The sequence below is a fragment of the Ipomoea nil genome, unplaced genomic scaffold (assembly GCF_001879475.1).
Source record: "Ipomoea nil cultivar Tokyo-kokei standard unplaced genomic scaffold, Asagao_1.1 scaffold2690, whole genome shotgun sequence".
Taxonomy (NCBI): Eukaryota; Viridiplantae; Streptophyta; class Magnoliopsida; order Solanales; family Convolvulaceae; genus Ipomoea; species Ipomoea nil.
This window is the reverse complement of record NW_017619118.1, coordinates 1,228,801-1,241,190: the sequence shown is the minus strand read 5'-3', so window position 1 is coordinate 1,241,190 and position 12,390 is coordinate 1,228,801. Positions and strand designations below refer to the sequence as shown.

Genomic DNA, 12,390 nt, shown 5'->3' with positions numbered 1-12,390 from the left:
CTTTAAAGTTATAGCACCGCATGCTTACATCTAGACATTAGCTATTAATTTGAGCAATTATTTATAAAAATTCAAGAAATGATATCATTAAAATATATAAACGATCTAAACTATATCTTTAAGTGCACTATATAATATTTGATGTTCTAATTTAAATAATTATATATAAATTCATATATTCTTAACAAATTCATTCCGTACATCGCACGGGTGCAAATCCTAGTAATATTAAAAAACATTTACATAATCATAACCAATAGAAAAACTGAAATAAACACTTCATTTTTTAACTTTATAACTAATAACTAATTATCACATATCTCTACAATCTACATTTAAATGCCTACTGAGCTAAGTTAAGAAAGTATATATAGACATATACTACATCGTAAGAGAATAAGTAGTACTTAAAAAATACCTATTGAGCTCCTAAACATCAAAATAGTTATAACCAACTAGAATAACTAAAAATAAATAAATAAATAAAAACTTCATAACACCAAAAATCAAAATTTTCAATTAATTTGATTATTGGTCATCGATTACTCAATTGGTTAGCCCTTTTTTGTTTACCCCTATGGAGAAGCAATTGAAGGGAGCATTACACCATTCCTTAAAAGGTGCATTTGAATGAACTCTAGTTAAGCAACCTACCAAACTAATCACAAAATTTCAACTAAAGCAACTAATGACAAATAAAAATAATGCAATTACAACAATTTGACCACTTAAATAGAATTGTTATACCATGAATCAGGATCTACCTTGCATTATAGATTTAATTAAAAAAATATGTATATGCAGTTAATATATTATGTGTTTTCAATTAATAAATTATGTGTCTCTAAATAAATTGAAGTCATATAATTTGTTAACTACAAAGCACAGACACAAAATATGTTAACTTCATCCACATAATATATTCACTGCATATTCTATGTATGTATTTAACATATTATATGTCTATAACAATAATTGTTGCCCACAATCCACACAACTGTGTGGATAACAATCCCAAAACGACGTCGTTTTGAGTTTTTTTTTTTTACTCGACCCCCTGTAACATACATTTTTATAACTCATAATGCACATCATTGTAACTCATAAAGTACATTATCTTTTCTCAAAAATTTCATTATTCTAACACATAATGTACATTATTCTAACTCATATAATTCAACGACGTCGTTTTTTACCGTGGTCCACACAGCTGCGTGAACCACGATCCACACAATAATTTGTCATGTCTATAATTAACATATTATGTGCTTGGAATTAACATATTATGTGCCTTTAATTTATCTACAAGCACATAATCTGAATGTCATTTTGGACCAAGATCCACCAAAATGAACCCTAATCCATGGTATAATTTGCCCCTTCAATATTACCCATCACCTCCCAAGGAGCCTAATCAAATAAACAAAAGTATGGCAAACAAGTTAAAGAAAGTGATCCATGCCCAAGACTTGGGAAGCTAGGTGTCTAAGTAAAGAAAAGTATAAAGAAATTAAGAAGAAAAAACACAAGAATGTTTTGGGACCACAAGCATTGGAGGTGTGTACTAAGGTGTTCACATGCAAGCCATAGCAGGGCCACTACTAGGAACCATGTGGGCAGCCACTGAGCTTGAGAAACAGTCTGCCAGATTCATGGCAGAACTGAAAAAGCCAATATTATACAGGTGGGGACATGGGAAAAACCAAACCTGTGTTATCACTTTCAACTTTAGGCAAAATTTTATTCAAATGCAACTATCCACTTACCAAAAATAAATTTTAAAAAACCCCAAAAGATATTGTTTTGCCATGAACAGGCAACAATGTCTACAATTGTTCCATTTAGACTGAAACAAACAAGCCCCATTACTCTTTTATCAGTCCTCACAAACCACTAGGTTGGTATTCACATTTCTTACATCTATCACCCTGTGCATTCTGATTTGCTCCTAAATTCTTTATGAGCAAGAAAAAAACGAAATCGGAAACAAACTTCTACTAGTACATATTATTCAGAGACCCTTTCCCGGATAAATCGAGGAACTATATATCACCCTTCGGATTTTAGCTCTGATTCTAAGCTAACTATTGTCACTTCACCCTCGTCAGACAACAAAGGAAGCTTACACTTGCTACTCATCTTCTTCACTTTCTCGCTTGAGCATATGAAGATCCGCCTCACCATTTTGCAGAACTCCCTGCACGAATCAAGAATTAAGATTAAATGGAAAGCAAACGATGGAGAGATCAACGTGTTGTTTCAAATTAAGTGTTCAAACTCACGGCCATGGGTCATCGCCTACGAGCATCATATCTCCCTCGTCATCCGCGTATATGACCTCCCACTTGCTTCGAGGGCAAAGTTCGCCTTTAAGTTCAAAGATTTCCTCGAGCTCGTTTAAGAGGTCATCGTAGTCCTTCATTGTTGTCAAATCAACCGCTCGTCCAAAACGAGAGCCTTCCATTTGCACCTTATTTGAAGAAAGGTGGGGGTGAATTCTTAAATAGTAATATGAAAAGGGTTCTGTTAGGATCAAACGTTTACCACTACACCAAAAGCTAGTAGCGAAGGTGCAACTTTATTTCCTTATAGACCGCCATCACATTTTCGAGAGACAGGGTGCTGAACTTGGCCCTTAACCAGCATCCACCCAACAATCCCTTAGCCACCAATTGATGGACTTGGCCCTTTACCGGCCTCCGCCCAACGGTATAATCAGTGTTGCAAAAATCGGGCCTAGGCGCTAGGCCACCTAGGTGCCCGCCTAGGCGCCCTAGGCGGTCCCTAGGCGCCTAGAGGGCACCTAGCGATTTTTTCAACCTTGGGTATAATAAAACGCTAAGGTAGGAGTTGTCGCTTGTACCAACCTTAGTGCAAGTTCTCGAAGTAGTAACGGATGGTTTGCTTAGCGTATCCTTAAGCGATGCCTCCACTAGTTTTATTTCTCGTGAGGACTTAAGATGCTCTGATTTCTGAACTGCACCAACTCCATTTGCATCACAAACAGCGTTGGCATTACTTGGCATGGTATTTGAACAGGGCGTTTCTTTCTCCCGACGATAATTATCAGCGTTGCTAAACTCGATTCCAAATATACGGATAGCCGACTTTTTGGACCTGTCCACTTGGTCAAGCAAGGCCCCGTTGCTTGCAATTGACGGGATGGGAGAACTGAATTCAGAAATAGACGACAACCGTGGAGGCATGTTTGTGCTGTCTTCTATCGTCTCAGAACCACTCGGGGGTTGCCACATTCCACTCGGATGAGCCCTAGAAGCGGTGACGCTGCTCTCATTGCAAGCCCTTCCGTTAAGGTCTTTCTGCTTCAACTGCCAGAAAGCTTGATCACCATTGCTTACGGTTTCACCAGCAGATTTCGGTCCAGAATACCAGAATGGAGAAGCAACAGATGTCGTTTTATCTTCTAAAATACTCAAAGTTAGTAGACAGTGAGGGAATAAAACACAAAAAGAACTCTAGACTTCTAGAGCAATAGTTCGATATACCGTTCGATGGAAGTTCAAGGGGTCGAGGCCTTTTAGTTTTTGTCCCGGGTTGGACTATATCTGCAGAAGCAGAAGCTACAAAAGGTTCAATCTCCCACGGTGAAACCCTATCCGGGCGAGGAATAGTAGCTGGTTCATCCCATTGAATCTGAACGGGTCAAAACCGTAAACACGAGTATAAGAAACAAGGAATTATATATTTATATCCTACCAATACAACTTATAACTAGCTCAGACCTTCAACGAGCGCCATTTTGAATCTTTCCACTGCGAGGAGATGTCTCCCAGCCCAACTATTGTTCCCGAAAACCTGAGTGAATAGACCACCATATATAGAAATTAAAGATGCGAGAATAACATTTGATAACCAATGAGAAAGGCAAAATGCACTTAGCAACCTTCTCTCGGGAGAATCTTCTCCTTCAAATCTCATCCTGAAACGCATACCCACCGAGAACCCATGGCGTATAGCCTCTAGGTATTTGTTTAGTCCGATGATAAATTGGCTTGTTCTGAATGACATACGAGAATATTGGAATAACTCAAAGTTAAACGGGCGTTTGAACAAAATGTGTTTGTGGACACACAAATATAAAAAAGCACAAGCAGCCATACCTCGGCTTATAATACACAACAAAAAGGGTTTCCGTTCTAATAGCATGAGATGCAGTAGCAAGAACTCCTAAATGCATACTTTGGCTCGATAGCACAGACGGAGGCATAGAACTTTGCTGCCGAGCAAGACGACGAACCCCGACACGCAATTCCCCATTATCAGCTCTGTAACAATTTTCGAAAGAATATAAAGTTCGATTATGCTTGCCTTCATCGAAAGAAACTAGGAAAACGGGAGCATCAAATGAATCCCAAAATCAAACAGTAGTCCAGATTAGCGGGATAAAGTGGAAAGGGCAGAGAACGGTACCTCAGGAATACAAAAGCATCACCCGCAACTAACCTCTTCGAGGTTACAAATGTACTCCACCCAGTCGTAAGCAAGTGCCTTCGAGGTTGACCTGATAAAAGTTTGTAGGGGACAAACATCAAAATATTGGAACTGCTTATCTATGCTGACTACAATTAATAACTTAAACTAAGCATACCTAGCTTATAAGCTAGCTGAAAGCTTAAAAGTTAGTAGCTGCTAGCTTATTTTGAAAAGCTACTTAAAAGATAGTGTTTCAAAATAAGCTATTATTTTAAGCCTTTTCACGTTTTACCAAACAGATTTGTAACTTAAAATAAGCTATAAGCTCTACCAAACATAGCCGTTACCTCTAAATATGTGCTTAAAGCGCCACTCGTATCCATGAAGATCCTTGGCAATCAAATCTTGTGTTGGGGTTGCCTGAGACATGTCCTGCAAGAAAAGACGATGTGCTAATATGAGGATCCAAGAGTCAATTAGCGCAAGCCCCATATTCATTGCAAAAAAGAAAACAAAGAGAGCGGGGGGATCGGCTAGGCAAAGATGAAGAGAAATTACCAAGGGGGGAAGGCATTCATTGGCATGCTTGCGGAGAACAGAAAACCCTCCATGAGTACTAGTATCCGATGCCGTTAGAATCTTACAAAACGAGTGAACAATCCGCTTAGGTGGATCAGGGATGCATTCATCAGGACTGGTGGGCTCGGTTTGCTACAATTATCAATTTAATTCCAATCACAATACATAAACACAGAATGTAACAATCATATTGATAATTCGGTTCGTAGTTTCTCTATACCAATAAAAACAAAAATGGATTGAGTAATTTCTTACATCCGCCTCTGGGAGTAAAGTGATCTGTGCATAGACTTCATCATTCTCCGCTTCTGCCTGTCAATCCAAACCCAGAAAACAATGAAAATTTTCTACCAATTACCAAACCCAATCAAACGGGTCAAAACGGATAGAACAACAATGTACCAATAATTGAAGATTCACAACTCGACAAAGTATCTTCGAAGGAAGACCAAACTGAGGAATCTGTTGAGTCAAAGCCTGGTTTGTAGACACCTCTAACTGCACAAAAATGTTAGTATATCATATCATCAGATACAATCATCTTTAGAGCTTCGAGATATATAGCGACTCGAATTCATAGAACAATTGAATAAGAAGAATAAGAAGAAATACTTGTTCTATGTGACCCTGGGGAAAGTAGTAAGCCCTCTCTCCTTCTTTAGGAACATCTACCAAAGGCCCTGCACATGACTTCCATAGCTCTGGTGACAGATCATCACATCCCAAGCCTACCCAAATAACATATCAACCAAACCAAATCATAAGGCAAACCAAAAATCCAATACACAACCCAAAAATGGATCTACAAACTAAAGCCCAGTTTTTCTATTCTTTAAGTTGAAGCTTCAAAAAAAGGCCTAAAGTAGAACCATGAACTCCCTGGTAATCCTATGGCTAAGCCATAATTGTCCATAGCAACAAACAAATAAGAGAACTTTTTCTCTGTTTTAGCTTATCATCTTCTACAAATATTATCTCATTAAAGACAAGTTCTTTACCCAACAGAAAAGAATCAAATAAATTCACTAGTATCTACACATTATTACAACAGGCAGATATAGAGGGAGAGAGAGAGAGAGAGTTTGTATTTGTTTTTCCTGTTTTTAAGAAAGGGAACAAGAAGAAGATCATTAAAAGCCAAGAAATTAAAAAGGAAAAATCAATTTCATTACCTGAAATTTGTCTCTGCACCCCATGAGAAACTCCTCCTCTAATACCCACATCCACATGAGCCATTCAAGCTCAGAAAAAAAATACACAAAAAGACTCCCACCCTTTACAGAAAACAGAGCAAAATAGAGAATTTCAAAACCAAAAACCAAAAAAACAAAGCGGAAAAATAAAACAAGAAAGGATGAAGGTTGAGGAAGAAAACTCTTATCCTATTCACGCACTCCACACTGCCCCATTCATCATCACAGGGACAAACAAACCAAACCCAAGATCCATTTACTACCCAACAAAATTCTTATCCATCCATTTCTACCCCCCCCCCCCCTACCCATCTCTCTCTCTACCTATATGTACAGGTGTGTGTATGTATAGGTGTAACAGATTGTATAGAAAGTGCAGAGAGATGATGGTCTGTAGTGTTCTCTTTTTCTTCTCACTTTTTTCAGTTACAAAACCACTCTCGGCTGTGTCTTCTCAGCAACAAAACCACTTTCCTGGGGGAAAAAACCGCTTTTTCTTCTTGGCTTTTAATTTCTTCTCTTCGTGTATGGAGAAGAGCAACAACAACTGAACGCAGTCCACGTTACCGAATCCCAAAACCGCTTCTCACACATACACTCGCTCTCTCTGTCTATAGAAAGACCATAAATCTCTGTCTCTCCCTCTGTCCATGGGGACACCAAATTTTCTCTCTGTCTCTCTCTCTCTCTCTCTCTCTCTCTTTAATTAGGATAGCTGAAAAGTGAAAGCTTTTGCTCACTGACTCACTTAAACAGGCTATGTGGTTAAGTCTAACCTGAGTTACTCCATATTATAAGTATAAACATTATTATTTATTAGAGAAAATCGCATTGAGGTTTATTTATATATAAAAATATACTGTATATGAGGTTTATTTATATATAAAATTTTTGTTATTTAATAATTATTATGTGTGAATTCCTATGATAAAATTATGAACATAAATATATTTATAATTAAAATAATATTTAAGGTGGGTGATTATTACAAATCTTAAACTATATTAAAAATTTAGTACATAGTATTTAATATTACAAATTTTTAAGAACTTAGTAAACTACAGTAGTAATTGAATTACAATTTTAGAGTCACCACGGATCACAATTTTTAGACCTTTGAGATTTCTAACTCTAGATATAACAACATACAATTGACCTTTAAAGACCAAAATCACAATCTTAGTTCAAACATTGATTTTTTCTTCCAAATACTATCGAATTAAATGTGTAATCAATAAAAGATGAGAACTAAAAATTCGAGAATATAATCTTAATGTTACTAAGCCTACTTTACGTCAATTAAGTTGGAGAGTGTTGTTGGATAGTATCCTTATGTGGGGTTTTATTGGTAATAATCATGTAATTTTATTTTAGTAAAAATGTAATATATTTTTATTAGTAAACTTATGTGGGGTTTGATTGGACACTTTTGTACCATATTGACTCTGTTTGGCATAGATTATAGCTTATTAAGCTACTAATAAGCTATAAGCTTTATTTGATAATGTTTCAAAAATAAGCTAGTAGTTTAAAATAATAGTTTATTTTGCAACGCTACTCTATAGCTATGTTTGGCAAACGTAGTTGAAAAGTAACTGAAAGTTTAAAAGGAGTTGAAAGCTGAAAAGCTATAGGCCTTGTTTGGTAAATGGTTGTTAGCTGTTAGCTGATTGTGTTAATCAGAGGGTATAACTAGTTGATAACATTAGCTGTTGTAGAAAAGTGTTTGGTAAATTAGTTGTTAGCTGATAACTGTTTGGTATAATTTCTTTTTTAAAAAAAGCTAATTGAAAAAGTTACTTGGAGTAGCTTTTTGAATTTTAACATTTTGGAGTTGCAAAAAGCTAACTAACCAAACACTTAATTGATATTTTAACTAAATCAAACAATTAATAGTGGTCAAATAAGTCAAAATTGACCTATAGACCAATTTTTTACCAAACAGGGCCATTTGCTAGGAGCAAAAACTGAAGAGCTTTTAAACTAGCTGTTATGCTTGAAAGTGTTTGGTAAAATTAACCTTTTGATAAGCTAATAAATATAAAAAAAGACATCTTCATAAAATTTAAATTAGTTTGTTTAATATTAAAATTTAACGTTTTGTCTTCAAAAAAAAATATTTTGAAATAAAATTATTAGCATAATCATGATCTAGCATCCCATAATGAAGTAGCAAAATATTGTTGCTAATCTCCTTCATAATATAATAATAATAATAATAATAATAATAATAATAATAATAATAATAATAATAATTATTATTATTATTATTATTATTATTATTATTATTATTATTATTATTATAACAATAATAATAATAACAATAGTAATAACAATAACAATAATAAAATAATAATTAATAACAATAACAATAATAACAATAACAATAATAATAATAACAATAACAATAATAACAATAACAATAACAACAACAACAACAACAATAATAATAATAATAATAATAATAATAATAATATTATTATTATTATTATTATTATTATTATTATTATTATTATTATTATTATTATTATTATTATTATTATTAATGCGGTGAAAGTTGATAAAGGAGAAGGGAAAATGATTTTAACTGGGAAAGGTAAAGGATGTCATTTCGTTAAAATAATAAGGACAAAGATTAAACAAAAAAAAAAATTAGGAAGCTACTAGCTTATTTCCGAACGCTACCTTAGGTAGCGTTCAAAATAAGCTCTTATTTTAAGTTACGAGTTTATTTTGTCAACATTACCGAATAGAACTTATAGCTTATTATTAGTTTTTTTCTAATGTAAAATTTTTATACATATTGATTTTTCTTTCTTAATTGAAAAGAATAAGGGTATTTTGGTTATATAAAGTAATTAATTAATAATAATAAAATTCTTTCAAAATTATCCCTCAAATTTTTTTGACATAGCATTCGAATAAGAACCACCGAACTTATTGCATGCATATCTAATCTTCACATCAGTGATGTTACAATACCTATGTTTTTTTTCTTTTTTTTACTTTAACCATCTTAGAGCAACTCTAGCAATGAGTTTTTTTTTTTTTTTTTTTCGTGGTTTTATCATATTTTTTTGTGATATGAAAGATAGGGGGTTGAGGAGATCTTGCAAATTCAAATTTTCATTGATTTTTGAGCTCTTAGGTACCGTTGCACACACCAGTGCAAGTAGGTACGTTGAGAGTGGTCGCAACTAACGCCCAACCTTAGCTCTAATTTTTTTTTCTTTACTCACAAAAATTTTCCAACATTTTTTTTCTAGAGTTGCCCCTTGCCCCCTTATAAACTTCAGGGAAAAGGGTCAAATAGGCCCTCAAACTTTAGCTTAAAAGTCAATTAAGCCTCTAAACTTTTTAAAGGTGCAATTACACACATCAATAATTCATTTAAATGCAATGAAGTCCAAAAACAAATTAATGACCTGCTATCACAGGTCATTAGGGTTCAGGCCACCTTCCGGCGAATTTTCAGGCAAAAAAAAAGTGATCAGCGAAATTTTCGACAAAATAAGTGACCAGCGAAATTTTCGGCAAATCTGGGTCGGTTGCCGGTCACATTTTTTTTGTCGGAAAATTCGCCAGAAGGTGGCCTGAACCCTAATGACCTGTGATAGCAGGTCATTAACTTGTTTTTGGACTTCATTGCACCTGAATGAATTGTTGATGAGTGTAACTGCACCTTTAAAAAGTTTAGAGACCTAATTAACTTTAAGCTAAAGTTCGAGGGCCTATTTGACTCTTTTCCCTAAACTTCACTAATAACATAAACCACCATCCTACATCATACTCTATCCAAGCCTACCTTAATTAGCTGATGATTCATATTTGCTGTAGTAATTAACGTCTGTTTTATCTAATACGGACTCTCATTTATGTCAAGTTGTCAATTCACTAATGGGTTCATAGAATAGGTCAAGAATGAAATAACTTTCATTGAAATAGACATATTTTATTGTTTGTTTTAATCATTTTGTCATGGAAATAACATTAGTAAGAATGAATTATTCCCTTTGCAAGAAGGGCCTTGGCATTAGCTATTCTCATGTTCTTCGGTACAGCTTTTATATTAAAATGCCAAAAATATCCTTTGCACATTAAATAAATAAATATATATAACATTTAATATATTATTATTATTATTATTATTATTATTATTGTTGTTGTTGTTGTTGTTGTTGTTGTTGTTGTTATTATTATTATTACTAGTAATTCACCGGGATGCGATGCACGGGAAAAAATTATGTTATTATAAATATAAATAAAAAATAGAAAAAATAAAAATATTTTAAATTGTTTAATATAATAATATTTTTGAGCTTCCATTGGTCAAGTATTTATTATTTGTATAGAATACAAAATTACAATTAAAATTAAACTTAAAATGTTGTATGGTCACTACTGGAAATTCTGAAATTTCCGACCACCTGAAAATGATCTTAAATTAAGTTGATACCAAAAAGTCCAAAAAGTGGTCGGAAATAGCAACAAAGGTTTTTCCGGATACCAAAAGTGGTCGGAAGAAGACTTTTAACTTGATTTAAGATCACTTTCAGGTGGTCGGAAATTTCAGAATTTCCAGTAGTGGGTTAATATAATCTCTAATTATGTACATATTTAAATAAACTTATAAAGAGAATTTACATAATTACATTGATTTATTCTTAATTGTATTTCATCTATATTATAATTTTCACAATACGAATAATAACTAAGATAATTACATTTAGAAAGTAAATTTCAAATTTTGTATGAATAAATTTAAACTCTAATTGAACACATTTTTTTATATGATTATATAATATATTATTTATGCACATGTCATTCCATAAACCCAAATGTCATTCTATAAGCCCAATATCACTTTTTGTTGAGATAATTCAAATGTTTTTCCTTTTAAAAGTAAGTTTAGAAATCCAGAAAAACATTAAAGACCCATACGATATATACATTTATATATATTTAAATTTTTAATTATGGCTCAAATGATTTTTTTTTTTATTCTGAAGTCCAATAATTGACCCACGGCCTGCATCATTTGCTTTCTTCATCCCTTCTCGCTTCTGCCATTTCTTTGAAGCACTTGCCAGGGAGAAAAATTATATGTAGAGGCTTGCATTAATTGCACTGTTTCAGATATCGAATAGGCTTTCATCGAAAATTTAATTAATATTGTAATCCCAAGAAGCACTATAAATAACAATAGCATATCAAATAGACTTTCATTGTAAAGCAGAGATTTAATTAATATTGCATCGTTTCATATTTTCTATTAATCGGAAATTGGAATCCTTAATCATAATATCATAACATTTAATAACTCCATTAATTCAATAAATGTAATCCTTTGTTATGGACGAGAAAAAAAAAATAGCTATTTTATTTTTCAAATGTTGTACTTTTTTTTTTTTTTTATATATAGTAAAGGATGTTGTGGCTATTTTATATTAATAAGGATAGAGACAATAATTTTAACAATAAGTACTCACCAAAATAATAATTGTAACATTAATTACTTCCCAAACCATATAGCTTTGTTATAGTTAAGATGATGATGATGATGATGACGATGACGACGACGACACGTTTGTAATTGTATGATGATGATTATTATTATTATTATTATTATTATAATTATTTTACCATTATTATTTTGTATAAGGGTATTTATGTCTTTAAAACCTATTACATTTTTATTCTTTTGACTAACCAAACACTAGAATACAATTCCTAAAGTCTATTCCTTCCAAATAATATAATACAATTACAAATTCATATTCCCCATCCAAATTCATCCGTGAACCAAACGTGTTGTAATTACATTACAAATTAAATAAATTATAAAACTACCTTTCAAAAAAATAAATTATAAAATTAAACATATTTATAGTTTCTCTTTCAAGTAAGCATAAACGTTCTTTTTGAGCCAAAAATAAAAAGGCAGAAATGTAAAATAGGTCAATCTACTACTGCGAGGAGTGTTATGCTGTGCATCCGTATGCACCATGCATGGTGCATTCGGATGCAAAAACGACGTCATTTTGACGTCTAACTTTTTTTAAAAAAATTCAGAATTGCATAACTACACATCCATAATTTCATCACATCCTTAATTTCATAACTATAAATCCATAATTGCATAACTGCACATCCATAATTTCATAACTATAAATCCGGAATTGCA

General features: G+C 33.0%; 1 protein-coding gene across 3 annotated transcripts; it reads right to left on the bottom strand.

The window, feature by feature from the left end:
* Positions 1–1,738: 1,738 nt before the first annotated feature.
* LOC109155098 (auxin response factor 11-like) lies at positions 1,739–6,906 on the bottom strand. 3 transcript variants are annotated; one of them, XM_019302829.1, is made up of 15 exons: positions 6,624–6,906; positions 6,186–6,287; positions 5,626–5,741; positions 5,416–5,511; positions 5,269–5,325; positions 4,951–5,145; positions 4,782–4,902; positions 4,432–4,522; positions 4,122–4,286; positions 3,905–4,018; positions 3,744–3,816; positions 3,507–3,654; positions 2,868–3,424; positions 2,283–2,470; positions 1,739–2,197 (listed from the first exon to the last, which is right to left on the bottom strand). In XM_019302829.1, the coding sequence occupies exons 2-15, from the start codon at positions 6,247–6,249 to the stop codon at positions 2,050–2,052; spliced, it is 2,133 nt and encodes a 710-aa protein (XP_019158374.1). In that variant the 5' UTR covers positions 6,250–6,287; positions 6,624–6,906; the 3' UTR covers positions 1,739–2,049. The 3 variants fall into 3 exon arrangements, with proteins under 3 accessions (XP_019158374.1, XP_019158373.1, XP_019158375.1); XM_019302828.1 differs by having other exon boundaries at positions 6,186–6,906; XM_019302830.1 differs by having other exon boundaries at positions 4,782–4,866; positions 4,993–5,145; positions 6,186–6,905.
* Positions 6,907–12,390: the final 5,484 nt, after the last annotated feature.